We start from the raw sequence: 18,053 nt of genomic DNA on the forward strand, positions 1-18,053 counted from the left end.
ATAAAGCCCTGAATATGAATATACTGCACACTAGTACTGCTCAAAAGTTTGGAATAATTAAGATGTTCAGTTCAACAACTCTCAATAACTTGCAACTACATGTCAGCAAACTCTCATTAGAGTAGTAGACTATTAGGTTAGGGTTAGTAGAATAAGCACGGCATGTAGTTTCAAAGTTACTTATAGTTAGTAGATTTTAGTCAGCATAATTATGCCAGTCTTCAGTGTCAAACAATCCTTCCCTTCAGAAATCATTCATTTCTTACAATCAATTTTGAAAACATTTTTTTGCTGCTCATTATTTTTGTGGGAAACTGATAAAAACATTTTTATTTGATGAATAGATTTGATCAAAACTATTTGATCAAAACAATTTATTTGTAGAAAGTATAAGTAGAAATATTTTGTTACATTTTGTCTCTACTGTCACTTTTAATCAATTGACATATGCTTGTGGAATTAAAAAAAAAAAGTTTAAATTTCTTAAAAAAAAAAAAATACTACCCCAAATTTTTTAATGATAGTGTATAATGGTTTCCACAGAAAAAAGTTTAATTTTTTTTCTGTTTTCAACATTGATAACAATAGGAAATGTTTCATATTAGGATGATTTCTGAAGGATCATGTGACTCTGAAGACTGGAGTAATGATGCTGAAAATTCAGCTCTGCAATCACAGGAAAAAAATACATTTTAAAATATATTAAAATAGAAAACTGTTCTTTTAATATTTCACAATATTATTATTATTTTTGGAAATAAAATAAATGCTGTGTTAGTGAACATAAGGCTTCTTTCAAAAACAAACTTTTGGCTGGTAGTGTATATAACTTTTCCTCACCTGTTTTTGCAGCTCTGTCCGTAGAGCCCAGCTGGACACGGCTCCCGGCATAGCTTTCCTCTGTATCCGGGTTTACAGGTGCACGATCCATCTGCCGGGTTACACTTCCCGTGCACGCACTGACAGTACCGCTCACAGCGCTGACCCCAAAGCCTCTCCCTACACTGACATCGGCCTGTAAACTGCTCACAAGGCGAGTTATTACACAGACATTGAGCCCCGCAATTTCGGCCGTACCAGCCAGGGTTGCAGATGCAGCGGCCCGTCTGATCGCACACAGAGTTGATGCTGCAGTAGCAGTTATTGTTGCACTGCGGTCCCCAGTAACCGGCATGGCAGGTGCATTTGCCCGTCTCCTGGTCACATTTGCCTTTCTGACAGTTGCAGGACTTCTCGCAGTTTTCACCCCAGCGGTTGGGGTAGCACGTGCACTTCCCGGTCACGTCGTCACATTTACCGTTAGGGTGGCACGTGCACATGCCCTTGCAGTCCGGACCCCAGAACTGAGCGGGACACTCTAGGGGAGTCAAAAAGATGCGCAGGTTGTAGTTTACACGGTCAAAAAAGGAAACGTTTACTGTGCAACTGGGAAGCTGAAGGAATGATTTCAGGTGTCATTGTTAAAGTTTATTTGGCTAAAATTCAGATTGCTTGGTTAAATGTTCTTTCACTAGTGCATAAAATGTCTATTTTGTAAATAAAATTTCTTAATATTAATGTGATATATATATAGAGTACTGTTCAAAAGTTTGGGGGCAGTACATTATTTTAGAAAGTAGTCTCTTATGCTCACCAAGGCTGCATTTATTTGATCTGAACTGATTTCTATTTTAATATATTTTAATTCATGTGATGAAAAAGCTGATTTTCAGCATCATTACTTCAGTGTCACATGATCCTTCAGAAATCATTCTAATAGGCTGATTTGTTATTATCAATAATAAATAACATTTATTATTATTATCAATGTAAACAGTTGTGCTGCTTAATTTTATTTTTGGATCAGTTTAATGCATCCTTGCCGAATAAAGTATTGATTTAAAAAAAATATATATATATATTAATGAGCTCACACTTTTGAAAGGCATTTGTGTATATCTATAGGTACAGTAATTGGCCTTGGTTACGTCTTTAGGAATGAAAAGTCATTTGAGAGGTGAAGGAACTATATGATTATGAACGATTATAAGATTTATTCTTTTTACAATAATAGACATATTTAAAGAAAGTAAGTTCAATTATGATGTCATGTTGTCTTTAAGTCTTCCGATTGTGCCAATTTTCTTTGTTATATTGAAGCATATGCTGAATTTGGAGTGGGAGATATTGAAGGATTTGACTTGAGGATTTTCTATTTGCTTTTGTTAATCAGAAGGGGGCATTTAAGAGCATGACACAAATTTAAAAGAATAAGTCACCCAAAAATAAAAATGATCCTATAATTTACTTGCCCTCAAGCCAGGTGTTTATGACTTTCTTCTTTCAGCCGTCCCACGATATCCATATTTAAAACTTTATAAACCATAATCAGTGGCTTCCAGCAAACGGCCGTACGCACATTCACGAGAGAGTCGAGTTTCGGCGGAAGGGTGACCTCTGACCCGACGTACGACATAGGCATAGCAAAAGCTTAGGTGAGAATAGACGCCTCTCGCGAAAACCATGTAACTCTCTTGCATACAGTGCATAACGTGCATACAGCCGTTGCCAGAAACCAGTGATTATAGTTTATAAAGTTTTAAATACAAAACCCCATTAAATTTCTTACAAAAACCCATTGCTTAACTTCAGAAAGCATTTATTAAATGCTGGAGGTTTGAAAACCATTCGATGGATGGATAGATGGATGGAAGGATGGATGCATATTTGGAGCTTCATTAACTCTGGCTCTTTTCAATGCCATTACAAAGCTGGGAAGAGCGAGGATATTGTTTAATATAACTCCTATTGTGTTTGGCTGAAAGAAGAAAGTCATGAGGGTGAGAAAATTATGGGATAATTAAAGTTTTTGGGTGAACTATTCCTTGAAATACACCCCTGCAGACAAGACACACTTTACACACTTTATCTGGAAAAGAAATATTTTAAATGCATTTCTATCATGACTATACTGTACAATACATGTAATGTATTTGGTCTTGGCGGAGTAGATCTGCTACGCTACTGCTGTTGATTATTGCAGCTACAGAGCAAGTGCAGAGCATTTCACTGCTATTACATACACAGACACACTGCTGTGCGCATGTAAGACATGCTGCTGCTGTACAAATAGCATATATGAAATTACTCGTAGCAGATCTATACAGGTGGAGCAGGGGAAGGTGGAGGGTTTTCAGAGAAACTCTGAAAGCGTGCCGCAAACTGCTACAGCAAACACTAACTATTTAAATGTTGAGCAGCAAGCTCATTGGCTGCAGATGCAACAGGAACCAATCAGCTGGAGCGGTGTAGTTAAAAGCATAATTGACAGCAGTTTGCGTTAAGGACCTTATCAGCCAGCGCAATCTAGAAATTCATGACAGAACTTAGTATATTTCTGTTAAACGTTTATTTTCTCAGTTTTTAGGAGTGCATTAGGCTAATTAAAGGGCATACGTTTTTAATTATTAAAATCAGTTACTTTAATCTGAAAAAAGACAAAAAGCAACTCACTTGTGTCACAACTTGCCCCAAAATATCCATGACGACAGCGGCATTCGTTCGGTCGGACACACACCTCGTTCTCATTACAAGTGAAGTTGCCTTCACAGAGAGCTGAGGGGACAAGGACATGGTCAAGATATAAATCAAGTAACGTGACACTCAGGAAGTGATCTAACATACAGGAAACGACACTTACGTGTTAAACACTCTTCACCTTGCTGCGCCCATCCGCTGCAACACGTAATCTCTGATGACCTAATGATAAGATGACAAATCATGATGAAATGATCAAGATAAATCAAGATAAAGTGCATTGGCTTGAATATTCAATCTATACAACAGACATTTAGAAGGACAGCTGATCGTTAAATGTTCGAGTCAGCATATTTTGCAAATGCCCAGACCAAAGTTTCAACTGTCCGTGAGAGGTTTAAGCATGTGGAATATTGCAAATGTCTGGGTGCCATCTGTAGCTTCTTCTGAGCTTCACAAGCGCAGATGTTTCAGATAGCGAACCCGCATCCACTCTCACAAACACAAGCGTAAGCATTCATTCCATTCTCCACCCTCTCACCGACAGGAGTCATGCGAACCAGACATCCCGTTTGAAGCGATAACTTCATTGCATCGTCAGATGTGGAAAAACAATGAGTGGCTGGATCCAAAATAAGGCCACAGCCTGATTTGATAAGTAATGCAAATGTCCTGCATTAGGCCAGTAAGTCTAATAAACAGGCTGGACTCCAGAATGAACAAGAAAGCTTTGAAAATGCTTGTTGGAATATTCAGTTGAACTTATTTAAACACATTCTTCAGAAACCACAATATAGCTTTTTGTGTGGAACTGAACTGAAACTGAAAATTTGTTTCACTGAAAATCCCTGAATTTGTAGCTCTCTTTTGTCATTTGCAGTTCTTTGTATGCATCTGTTTTAAATATACATTTTCAGTGAATAATGACTTAAATTTGGTTAATTCCCCACATGAAGCTATCATACTGCTTCAGACGAATGTAGATATGTGTGAGTCATAACATCTCCTTTGTGTTCCACAGAGGAAAGTAAGTCATACGGGTTTGGAATGACATGAGTGAGTAAACAATGACAGATTTTTGTTTTTGTTTTTTTGTGTGAATTACTCTTTTAATCCAACACATATGATCCCGGTGGAATTTTGCATGTGTCTGCGGTGGATGTTTTATTCAAAGCATCACACTTTCCTTTGACAGAAAATGATGGGAGGAAGAGGGAGGAATGGATTTGGGACACAATGAGGACCTGATTCAAACCTGTGTCTCCCATATGAGCACCACAGCACAATGTGTCTAAAGGTTTCAACATGTTTGTAGACTAATAAACTACCATTCAAAAGTTTGGGGTCAGTTATATATATATATATATATATATTAAATAAATCAATACTTTTATTCAGCAACGAAGCATTGAATTGACATTGACATTGAATTGAAACGAAGCATTGGTCAAAAGTGACAGTAAAAACATTTGAAATGTCACAAAAGGTTTATATATTTTATATAGATTAACTTTTTCTCAAAGAGTCCTGAAAAAAATGCATTATGGTTTTCAGAACAATATTAAGTAGCCTAGCAGTGGTAAGAAATTGGGTTTCTTGAGCAAATCGGCATATTAGAATGATTTCTGAAGGATCATGTGACACTGAAGACTGTCTAACAGAAAACATAACACAATGTTATTATTGTTTTTCTGTATTTTGGTCAAATAAATCCAGCCTTGGTGAACAGAGACTTTAAAAAATCATTTTTAATCAAAATCAAAAACATGAAAAAAATCTTACCAACTCCAAGCTTTTGATTGGTTGTGAATGGTAAACATTTCAAATTATCTCTGCTATCTCTACTTCAAGTGGCTTCCCGTTAAAACTGAATACTCTCTAAGTGCTTGTTAGATATAAGACATATGCCGCCCCTCATATTCCGCCACATGTGACCTCTGCGAGGCCTTGTCCACACTTTGGCTTCCTCTGAAGCGTGGGGTCCGCTCTCTGCATTCAGTCAGAGTTTGTTTAGCCTATGTGTGCGTGTCTTACCCAGACATGATCTACACCACAGCCCTGACTTCTCTGCACTGTGTCAAACCCGACATGCACACCACAGCGAGAACGTGAAGCTAGCGCCGCGGATGAAAGCTTAAACAAATGGAAATTGAGCATCAGTCAACAGCTAGGGGGCCAAACTTGACTCAGCAACAATAAAGTCCTGTGTGGAAATTTTGAGCAATTTTGTTAAAAGAACGTGAACTTCCTGTCAATGTCTGTGGTTGCTGAGAATCTCTGTTTGTGAGAATACACATTAGATTGTATCTGGTGGTTTCCATTTTGATCTAAAGTACAGTGATAGCCATCTGGAGCCAGTAATCGCAATGTAAACACACTTTAAACAACCGCGTAAACCATTCATCGCATAACAGTGCTAGTAGAATTCCCCTAAAATGCCTGCTGTGCTTAAATGCAACATGATTTTGAGATTTTGACTATATTCATACATCTAAATTTAGCTTTTTTGCAACATGAATGAAAATAATGCTCCTCATGAAGTCATTTTCTAAGATTATTTGAACACTGAACAGTTTACCCTGGTTATCGGCCAGGGGTGTGTTTTCCTGTACAACAACATAACTCGCTGCTTCATTACGTAATGTCGCAAATTTCATGGTCAACCATGTTGGTTTATGATGTCACACAGGTGGTGGAGTAATAACTTCTTTTAATGAATCCGTTTGAGATCAAATTAATTCTAGAATTTTTTGTTATAAATTGTGGACATGCCATCTGAGGACTAATTCTCCTTTTTCTCTCCAGATTAAATCACAGACTAGTTCTTACATACTAGAGCACGTCCGCACATGCGCACTTTTTAAAAACAGCGCTGTAAATCTCTTGACAAACTTATAGACATAAATGACATTTGTTGTATATATTTGAAATGAAAGCTATAGATTGTACTGAATGTCAATTTGCTAATTTTGCACAAGATAAGGATTTATTAAGCCCACATGTCATGCAAACAAGAAACTATGCTTCCAACCACAGGTGGAGACATGTCGTTCCAACCACACAACTTTGCAATGCTGTTTGTAAATGTTCAGTAGAACTATGATTTCGGGAAACACCGACTCGTTATACTATATGCTATCAACTATCCATAGTTGGCTAACGATACTTTTGGGAAAGCCTTTTGAGATGATCTGCAAGTTCACCATGACCAATTCATTTTTTGTGAATTTTGTATTTGGCATCCACTACCATTCAAAAAGTTTTGGGTCAGTTAATGTGTTTTTGTTTTTTTTTTTAAAAAAAGAAAGAAACTTAGGCCTAATTTAAAACTTCAACTTAAAAATGAAAATTCTGTCATCATTTACTCACCCTCAAGTTGTTCCAAACCTGTATGGAATTACTTTCTTCTGCTGAACACACAAGAAGATATTTTGAAGAATGTCGGTAACCAAACAGTTAATGATATATTCCATAGTATATATTTGTTTCTCCATACTATGGAAGTCAATGGGGCCCGTCAACCGTTTGGTTACCCAAATTCTTCAAAGTATCTTCTTTTGTGTTCAGCAGAAGAAAGAAATTCATACAGGTTTGGAACAACTTAAGGGTGAGTAAATGAGAATTTTAATTTTGGGTGAACTATCTCTTTTATACTTTTATCAGTCAAGGAAGCATTAAATTGATCAAAAGTGACAGTAAGGACATTTATAATGTTATAATGACATTTAAAACAGTTATTTTAATTTGTAACAATATCACACATATGACTGTATTTTTGATTAAATAAATGCAGCCTTGGTGAGCATATACTGTAAGAGCCTTCTTTTAAATACAAACCCAACTTTCAAATAGAAGTGTATAGGTCATTTCTTTGAAGGGGCAGTACTTTTAGTCTTGACTCACTTGCTGCCCAGTGTGAGGTAAGACATGACAAAAGACCTAAAATATGACTAATATAAAGAAGCAAAATTGGGAATGAACTTGATCATGCATTACCATTATATGGAAAAGAGCAGTGTTTGAAGCAAAATATCTGCAGAAGTTTGGACTGACCAAATTTAGACACGTGAATGTATAACGTTTCAACAGAAATCAACCAACACTTTAAATAATTGCTGAAATTTAAATATAAAATATAGTTGTTTTTAGTTAATAGTTTTTTTTTAAGATGGATGCATCCGAAAAGACGAAAAAAAATCCCTCACTTTGAAATTCAATGTTGAAATGCTTCTGATATCAGTATTACATAAGCTATCATCCATCCTGCTCATTAGATTTAGGCATTGCCATTATCCATGCAAAGGTTAATCACTAGTTTTGATATCCCTGATTGCCTGTGATTTTTACAGTATTTGTAAATGTGTGCCTCTGTTATTTGATATATTCATTTGGACATCAACATTGATCAATGTGATTAGCCTTGGCTTCTACATCTATTATACTTGGAATGAAATGTAGGTCATGGATATAGCTAGTATGTTGTGACTAAATGTCACACCCTTGATGATCTCTGTGTTTAGGTTAGAGGAGAGTTTAGAATATGTAACGACTGTGGAACTGTACAGATCATTCTCTAAGTCTTGCAGTTTCAAACTCTCTAAAATACTGAGTAGGCCTTGAAAGAGTTCTATATCAAATGATGCATGTTTTTTTTAATGTTTTTTTTTATACATTTTTATGGGCTTTTAGAAGTATTTTAATACCAATTAATTTAATTATTGTTCTTTTACGTAGGCTTTTATGCAGTATCTAAACTATGCCACGACTTCAATGCTTCAGTGCTTGAGTAATTGGTGTCGCCCTCTATCTCTCAATGTGTGTCAGTGACCCAGATGTGAAACAGGGTGACTGACACACATCAGATTCAAATAATTTGCTATTTGGAACGTCATAAAAAAAAAAAAAAAAAAAAAAAAAACTCAAGTACAGTTTTAAAAGTTGAATCACTATTTTCTTTGCACTTTCATATTAGGCTATAATTCTTTAGTTTTATAACCACAAAAACAACAATCAGAAATGACAAACAACTTGGCCCTATTTTTTAACTTTAAAGCAAAGATTAATATAAAATACTTTATCAATTTTAATTTTAACTCTTAATTAGGCTAATGTAGGCATTCTTTTTCATTTTCATTACTGTTTTCTTGAAGTTCACGGAAATAATGTTTAATTGCTGCACTTAATAAAATTGGATTTTCATATAGGCTACTTGCTTTCGTTTTATTTCCTTCCCCCCTAAAAGTTATTCATCCAACTTACCCTGGAACTTTGCACACGTTCCTACCCTTTGGATTGAGTTCTTGGCTGAAAACGGGACACAAGCATAGAAGCAAAAGCACTAAAACCGCTAAAGTGCCATTTAGATCCATGGTAGAAGAAACAGCATCTCTCCATGCGCCTCTTCTGCCCAGCATTCCTTTCTTTTACAAACTCTAGAAGTTCTGACGGGATATTTTGTATCTCCGAAGTCTCAAAACCTTCGACTGCAAGCGTTTGTAAGTTACTTTATCCGCATAAATCGTTTATCCACTCTCTTTCAGACTCCAAAGGCTGAGGCAGAGGAGAGAAAAGAGGAAGAGAGGGCGCACAGAAGTTATAAAACCAAACAGTTATTCCCTCCGTCCAGCCCCAGTTCCTGAGAACTTCTGCTTTTATTAAGCGCTCCAAACACTGCTGGATGTAACTGCTGCATAGCTGGAAATTTCTGACACAATTCCCGCCGTTGTTTCCAAAATGTAGATTTTCAGAGAGGATATGCTGCTTCAAAGCATGTCAAGAAAAGAAAAAAAAGTCTGCAAAACTATATGTGCGTCCATTTTGGAAAAGACACGGGGACTTTAAAACGGTCGTTGTTCTCTTTTCAGAAGGAAAATTCCTAATTAGTGATCCTATCTCTGGCTCTGGCTCTTGGGAATTCGGTGCGCCTGCTCTCTTTGGCGTGCAGCGGTTTCCCAATTCTAACCGAAACCACCAGGAGCAGCTCCTCAGCGAGTGGGTGTGACTTTAGTATATGTTTAGGACTTAACCATGCATCCCTCCAGCCCCCCTTACTAACCTCCGCTAACGTGCCCGCGCACGAGCGCATGCACGCGCTGTCCGTCTCGCCTCATTACTAGTGAGGGTTATATACAACAGTGGGTGATGCGTTTATACGTATAAATGGCTATATCTGGTAAACACAACCAAACCAATAAATCGAATAGTTTTATTTAAACCAATATCTCTCAAACACACATTGAGAACGTTGTACCTTGGCGAATATTATAGTTGGACAAGCTAAATTAGCTAGCCAAGACATGTAGAATGGCTGCTAAGGGGGAAACATAAGTGCAATGCAAATGTTTGCATTGGCTGAATCGAGAATCAGAATAGAACACAAATGTTATCAAATCACAAATAATGAATGTTAGTTAAAATGGTGATCGAGTGAATGGTGGTGCTTTATTGTCAGTGTGAGAGGATGGGAATAGTGTTCTGGTGATATCTGATGGCCTTTTTTTATGATTTTAAGATTTATCTTGCAGATGCACATAGCATAGCATGGGTATAATATATTGTATGTTAGTGGTTTAGTACATGTTTAAATAAAGAGTTTTAAAATTCAAAAGTCTCTCTCTCTCTCTCTCTCTCTCTCTCTCTCTCTCTCTCTCTCAAATTTTCAGTTTTCAAATGAGCTTTATTAGCATATCACAATGTTGCCAAAGCATAAAAAAACAGCAAAAAAATAAAACAAAAACAAATATAAAAACATATATATGTGTAGACAATGTCATGTGTAGGCTATTATAGTAAATAAATAAATAAAATCGATCTAAATAAATGAATAATCATGTCTGACATTGTGAATGGCTAAAATAGATCTTCCAGCTATGCAGCTGTGCTCACACACACACACACACACACACACACACACACACACACACACACACACACACACACACACACACATAAATAAATAATTATTTTGAATAAATAAAACTATTTTTTATTAATAATTTTCGGATGTCTCCAGAAGTTTTGTCAGATTAGCTAAATCGTTTACCCTCAGTCTTGTAAAAGTGAAATAGGCCTACTTCAACAATGCAACGGCTCCCCCCGCTGTTAACTTCATGGAACGTGCACACAACACATGTCACGTCACGTTCGTCAACAAGCAAAACAGCAAGATCAAAACTAACGACAAAAAGCAAGATTTAATAAACAGTCCGTAGTGTATTCCTTTTTGGCCTCGGTGTATTGACATCATCACATAGTCTATATCAGGGATGGGCAACTTCGGTCCTGGAGGGCCACAGTATACTGTCCTACAGAGTTTAGCTCCAACCTTGAAAAAATCACCTGCCTGTAACTTTCTAGTAATCCTGAGGACCTTGATTAGCTTGTTCAGGTGTGTTTGATTAGGGTTGGAGCTAAACTCTGTAGGACAGTGGCCCTCCAGGACCGAAGTTGCCCATCCCTGGTCTATATTATATGTGTAGTCTAACCCTCTATGTTAGTTAAATTAATATGTATATTCATTTACACCTCAGAATTATACAACTGGGATGTTTCTTTTACGTAACGTTTATGCAGCAGTATTCCTTTTATGGCATTCCATGCGTGTGTTACATCAGCAAACAAGCACGTTACGGGATTTGTTCCAATCAGTCAGCCCAGATTTGAATATGGGGCGGGACCCCACAGGTAGCGTCTAATGTGCTCAAGGACAGAGTGCTTTCCCAAAAGCAGCAGGCGATCTATGTCTGTTTTATGCACATTGTCAGTACAGAAGTCTTGAACTGATGTCTCTCCGGAAAACTCTTCCAGCTTTTGCGCTCGCGACTCGTGACAGGAGTTTTGCGATCTCCACTCATCATGGTTATCAACGGAGTGTGCAAGCGTTACATTCAACCAAAACAAACACACAAGAGGAACATGTGTCCTTCAGTAACAACATCTCCATTGACTTTGAACAGACCAAAGAAGCCTACAAGAGCAAAGACACTCTAGAGTTACTGAGAAGCTTGGTAGTTTTCAAACTGTGCACCTATGACATCCTGGTTGATAAGAATAAAGAGGTATGTAATGTATTTAATGCTTATAGAATGCATTCATAAAGAGTACCATCCTGGTCTTTCATGTACTGCATGTGACAGACTTCCATGAATTCCTGTATTGGAGGAATTCTCAATGGAATTACTCTTGTGTCATTGTCCTGGATGATTGACAGGAATGGCACCTTGCCAGGGAAGAAGTCATGTGGTTAGTGTGTAGAGTTACAGTCTACAGTCAACTGGCAAGGATAGAATGAACCTCAGAGACATATGCAAGTCTTTTTAACCTTTAGGCAAATTGGAAGTGGAAACACACTGAATATAGGCCTATGTGTTTATACAGGTTTTCAGCCTTAAGAAACTTAAGAAGCTTCAGAAAAAAATAAAATTATATAATAATAATAATATAAATCACCAATCACCAATAAATTTTGGGGTTTCAGGATTTTTTCAACCAAAATTTGTATAAAGATTATTCTCAACTATGTTATGAAAGAAATAACGGAATGATTTGATACACCATTTTACTTTATGCAATATGTGGGTAAAATGGCCATAAATTAATATTCCCATTCAATGCAATGTATCTATACACTGTATCTAATTTGCACATTAATGTGTTCTTGGAGCAACAATTAATGAAAAAAGAAGTGTAATAATTGGAGTAATAATAGGCATTAATTGGAGTAATAATATCTAATATTTCATAGGAATATTGATGTATAATTTATTTCCATATTCACTTGTTATGTCTCACAAAATGCCTGATAAACATGATTTAAGTCCTGATGTCCTCTACAGTGGACACTTTGAAATCAATGCCCTGTTCTGTAACAGAAAGTAATTTTTTTATTTGAAACCCCTTAACATTTTCCTGAGATGTTGTTTTATGAAATATAATTTGAAAAGTAATCTAATTTAAATTATAATTACAATATATTATCATATTTCCATAAGAATGCTACATTTGATCACTAAATTAATGTCAGACATTTTTAAAGACCAAGGAGAAGTTGTTTTCATGGTGAAACCTCCAAACATTTGGTGTCTCTGAAAAGTCCTGAATGTGCTCTTTACAGGACACCCAGGTTGTGTCATGTGACATGTATGATGTCCGAGAAATTCACTAAAATATAATGTCCACTACAGTGGACAAAAGTCTATTCTTGGGTCCCAGGAGGATATTAAAGGCCAAATTTCTAACAGCTTGCGCCAGCACAAACCATCTTTTGAAGTTAAACTACTGTCAGGGTTTACTAAAGACACGCAGTGAAAAATTAGCGCTGAAAAGGTGCGGACATGGTTATTTTTGCAGCTGACCGCATTGCATTTGTAGGAGTTTCCCTTTCAGATGCAAAATGTATGTGAAGGGAGTATTTAAATGAATCATGCAAGGTGATTTACTGTGGTTTGCGCTCATCAATTTATTAGTATTTGCGCCATTATTAGTGCCCCCAAACTGTAAGGTGTCTCTTAAAGGGATAATTCACCCAAAAATGTTGGGTCTGTTACCCTCACATTGTTTCAAACCTATGAGTTTCTTTCTTCTGCTGAACACAAAAGAAGATATTTTAAGGAAAGTTCAGTTGATGGACCCCATTGACTTCCATAGTAGGAAAAATACATTGGAAGTCAATGACTACCGTTAACTGTCTGGCTACCAACATTCTTTAATATATATATATATATATATATATATATATATATATATATGTATATTTTTTTGTTGTTGTTGTTGTTGTGCTCAGCAGAACAAAGAACAACTTGAGGGTATGTAAATGATGACAGAATTGAAATTTTTCGGTGAACTATCCATTTAAATATATCTAAAAATGAAATCAGATCATACTATAAAATATGTATTTCTGTCTCCTACAGATAATAGATCTCAGCAGGAAGTTGTTAGGACAGAAGATGTTTGAGCAGTTTATGAAGATGACGTTCTACGGTCAGTTTGTGGCAGGCGAGGACCATCAGTCCATCAGGCCTGTAGTGCAGAAGAACCAAGCGTATGGAGTGGGAGCTGTGCTGGATTACAGTGTAGAAGAGGATCTCTCACAGGAAGAAGCTGAGAAGAAAGAGATGGAGTAAGTGGTCTCTTGTAGTTCTGGTCCCTACATCCACAAACTACCATGTTTAAGCTGCTTCCATCGATCGTAGGTACCAAGGGTGACTGGAAAGATTTGTGAGCAATTTAACAAAATACAGTGCCTGTCGTCTAGATAGGAGAATGTTGCTCAAGATGTTCAGCAGAACTGCAAGCATTTACATGATCCAGACCTGACCAATTAAGGGCCAGATAAATTAACCAGTGATATAGATCACACCAGTATAAGAACAGAATATAAATGAATGCAATTATATTTTTCTCCATAGAGATATATAGCGCTTAATGTAAAGCAGCTCATTAAGAATTTTTGCTCTTCTAATATCAACCTGCAGTTAGTTTAGTGAAAACTTTCTCCCTTCTTGGCCCTCCTAGTTTGCATGGCAGTGTGCATCCGAAATCTATTGGTCTGAATTGGTCTTTAAGACCTGCTTTGCATAAAACTAACTACTTTTCGGTAGAGGGCCTAGAGGTTAATGGCCATGCTGTGTTTTGTGCTCACACGGAGAGCTCACAGAAATAGCCTGAGATTTGATCTGCTGTCACAGATGTAAACAAAGTGCCAAGATCCTATTGGTTGTTTTGGTCGAGGCCCATTGTTTCTGATTGGCTTATATTCAAGCTATCAACACTCACTGCTTAGGAATTTGGTCTCATGGTACACATGCAAACAGAGAGCTGCTCTCTATTGCTAGAGAACATGTTTTTCTGTAAACATACAGAGATGACAAGTTTATGACATACAAATTTATACAATATACAAAATGTATTAACAATATGTTCAATGTCATCAGAATACTAATGAGAAAAGAACAATGAGCTGAAAACTAGATGGAACATGAGGGAAAGATATTAAAGGTTGTTGTGAGGTTTTGCGCTCGTGCACGGCTGCACGCGAAGTCGGAGAACACGAGCAAAACCTCACAACACCCACCCCTGTCGGTGATTGGTTGGAACACTATTTATTTTGGTTTTGAGTGGTTGGTGAAACCAATTGTTTTTGTATGCAGATCTCAGAGCCTAGGCTGCCTACAGAGATGCGTTTTTTTGACGGCATGCTTATGGGGCGGGCAGCTAGCGGATCGTTAGGAAAGATTCGATGAATGTGATCATTTATGTTTGGGCCTGAAATCGCTGATACAACCTTTAAGCTATACATCAGTTACATTGTACACATTTTATCATGTTATGTTTAAATAAGTTTCATAAGAAATGTTAGAATGCAGGGTCCAAATATGAGACGGCAAGGTTTAAAGTTGAGACACACACAACAGATATATAACACATATTTTAAAAACTTTTTTGTATAAAATGTATATTTATTTGCAACAGTTAACAGCAATAACAAGATATTTCTGGTAATAATAGCTATTCAGCTGATGGACACTGTGCTGCTTTGTCATGGGAACATCCCAGGTGAAAATAATGAGGGAATTACGTTGTCTTTCGTTGTTCCCTTCACCAAGTGCGTTCCAAACGGCTACATAATGGCACACAAGCGCCCTGCTCACTCCAAAGTGCCCACTTCAAGGGCTCTGCCCTTCGAAGGGAGTAAGGCATAGGGATGCTCGCGAGCAATACGCACGTCCCAGCCGGGTTTGATACTGGGGTCCCCTGGAAACTTTTCCGTTGTGGTCTGTGCCAGAGCCATTGAAAAACATCATATTTAACGGCTCTGGTCTTTTCTATTTGCAGCGCGTTTCTGTATGGTTGTGTTGTTGACTTTTGAGGTGCGTTTCTGTATTTGGTTGTGTTGTGAATTTGAGTATTTGGAGCACACATGTTGTGAAACTGATGAAGATGTTTAATTAATTTGCGGGTGTTTTTTTATTTGCATGTGTTTTTTTTCAGTTGCAGCGCGTTGAGCTCTCTTGGCCACCGTATGAAACTCCTAATTAAGGCTAACAAAAAGAAAAGTCAAAGAGAAACCCAAAAAGAAGTCAAAAGAAATTGCTAGACTTGTTGTTATTTGACAACCATGACGTCTTAGTGTATTACCAACAGTAACCTTGGAAACGGTGGTCCCAGCTCTTTTCAGGTCATTGACCAGCTCCTCCCGTGTAGTTCTGGGCTGATTTCTCACCTTTCTTAGGATCATTGAGACCCCACGAGGTGAGATCTTGCATGGAGCCCCAGTCGAGGGAGATTGACAGTCATGTTTAGCTTCTTCCATTTTCTAATGATTGCTCCAACAGTGGACCTTTTTTCACCAAGCTGCTTGGCAATTTCCCCGTAGCCCTTTCCAGCCTTGTGAAGGTGTACAATTTTGTCTCTAGTGTCTTTGGACAGCTCTTTGGTCTTGGCCATGTTAGTAGTTGGATTCTTACTGATTGTATGGGGTGGACAGGTGACTTTATGCAGCTAACGACCTCAAACAGGTGCATCTAATTTAGGATAATAAATGGAGTGGAGGTGGACATTTTAAAGGCAGACTAACAGGTCTTTGAGGGTCAGAATTCTAGCTGATAGACAGGTGTTCAAATACTTATTTGCAGCTGTATCATACAAATAAATAGTTCAAAAATCATATATTGTGATTTCTGGATTTTTTTTTTTTAGATTATGTCTCTCACAGTGGACATGCACCTACGATGACAATTTCAGACCCCTCCATGATTTCCAAGTGGGAGAACTTGCAAAATAGCAGGGTGTTCAAATACTTATTTTCCTCACTATATATATATATAATAAATATTGTGGCGATAGGCTTGATGTTAAGCCCTCAGATTTCATCAAAAAGATCTTCATTTGTGTTCTGAAGATGAGCAAAAGTTTTACGGGTTCGGAACGACACAAGGGTGAGTAATTTTTGAAAGAATTTTAACCCTTTAACAGCTGGGTGTAAACCGGATGTGTATCAGTGTATTGGATCCTTGTATTCTGTCTTAAAGTGACAGCGGCCTAATATACTGCTGCTGTTCGTCATTAATGTTAATCAAACAAAAGAGAAAATAACTTAACTTGAATAACTTTTGTAGCTTTAATAAGGATAAATGTTTTCATACAATGAAAAGACTATGCAGTATTTTATTTTTTATATTTAAATTATTTAATTTCTGTACTATATCTAACTACATGTTAAATAAACCTATTGTGCTGAAAAAACGTTATTTGTTTAATTCATATTTTTGTTAAATTGTATTTGCCCTATTGTTTGTAATTTGCTTATTTTTCTTACTTTTAATAACAAAAATAAAATAATAATAACTATGAGCAATATCACACGATTAGCAGTGCGATACGGCTGTGATTCGGCCGTAGGTAATCACAGTCTGCTGATATACAGCCATATCGCACAACTCGTGTGATATTGCGTTTATACAACAGTTCAACGGCACAAGTGAGCGATAATAAAACTATAATATAACTATAAAGCAACCATCTAGTAATGCCCTAGCAACCACACAGAATATATATATAACTTTTTAAAAATATTCTCTCAAATGAGTTATATTTGAATTGTAAAAGGAGAATTATATCCTTTATTTTCCTGTTTGTTTGCATTACTTGGACATACGCATTATTTGGCAAACAGCAGACAATTTTCAACTTATGCAATTTGTTGTATACTAATTGCAGGTGCCGTCTGGTTAGAAATGCAGTCTACTGATCGTATCTCTACTTGGAGGTTTGCTCTTAATAATTCTGAAGGGTACCTCTTTGTCATTCAACCTGGAACTGAACCTGTGACCTTTCTATTACCAGCTCAGGTCCTTAACCATTAGCATCACCTACATTTCAACAGCTGAGTCAACGTTATGACATTTGATTAAAAAATGTCTTCATTTGTTCTTGTCATTGACCTTTTGTAAATTACAGAGTGTCAGTGCCATACCCGAGGGTCTCCTGCTGGAAATATAAATGAAATTGTATTGCCTGAGAACTGAGAGGAAGAGAGAGACGGAGATACAGATGATATGCCATTTGGATTATGAGGAAAAGCCAGTGATACAGAGTGAGATCCAATAAATGGACTTCTCCTCCACATCACTGCTTTCACTTCTGAAAGCCGCTGTCAGAGGTCTGAGTAATTTTATAGGCGTCCCTCCTCAGATTACTCTGCAGAGAGAAGTGCAGTTCTCCTCATCGCCTGTAAGGGGCGCTAAATCTCCACGATCACTCACCTCGCTGAACAAATGAGCTGAAATGGAGCGTTTATTGGAAATGCTCTTTACAACCACAGAGGACCCTGGCTGGTCACTGGCTAATAAAAGCTAATTTATGTTCGTGATGTGTGTTTTAGAGCCTCTGCCCCTATCAATATTGCATTAACATCCACCCCAATGGATCCTGTAATGCTGTTATACAGAATAGAGTGCTCAGCTTGGCTTTTCTGCATTATCAAGGGTGTGATAGAGGGAGAACGCTGGAGGATGTGGCATTTGAGTATGTTGCCA

At 37.2% G+C, this 18,053-nt stretch overlaps 2 protein-coding genes across 5 annotated transcripts in view; one reads left to right on the forward strand and one right to left on the reverse strand.

The window, feature by feature from the left end:
* scarf2 (scavenger receptor class F, member 2) overlaps positions 1-9,581 on the reverse strand; it is a 35,132-nt gene extending 25,551 nt beyond the window's left edge. Inside the window, exons 1-4 of the mRNA XM_079872439.1 lie at positions 8,776-9,581; positions 3,680-3,738; positions 3,493-3,594; positions 841-1,357 (exon numbers count right to left, since the gene is read on the reverse strand). Of these exons, the coding sequence (XP_079728565.1) occupies positions 841-1,357; positions 3,493-3,594; positions 3,680-3,738; positions 8,776-8,930 (833 nt within the window). The 5' untranslated portion in view covers positions 8,931-9,581. The remainder of the gene's footprint in view (positions 1-840; positions 1,358-3,492; positions 3,595-3,679; positions 3,739-8,775) is intronic.
* Positions 1-18,053, forward strand: part of prodhb (proline dehydrogenase (oxidase) 1b) — a 49,721-nt gene that overhangs the window by 8,370 nt on the left and 23,298 nt on the right. For 2 of the 4 annotated variants that reach the window (XM_079872443.1, XM_079872442.1), the window contains one exon: positions 13,428-13,636. In XM_079872443.1, coding sequence (XP_079728569.1) covers positions 13,464-13,636 — 173 coding nt within the window. In that variant the 5' untranslated portion in view covers positions 13,428-13,463. Of the gene's footprint in view, positions 1-11,174; positions 11,574-13,427; positions 13,637-18,053 lie in introns of those variants that run through there. The other 2 variants (XM_079872441.1, XM_079872440.1) reach the window with 2 other exon arrangements.

The sequence above is a fragment of the Squalius cephalus genome (genome assembly GCF_949319135.1).
Source record: "Squalius cephalus genome assembly, chromosome: 5".
In the NCBI taxonomy this organism is placed as follows: Eukaryota; Metazoa; Chordata; class Actinopteri; order Cypriniformes; family Leuciscidae; genus Squalius; species Squalius cephalus.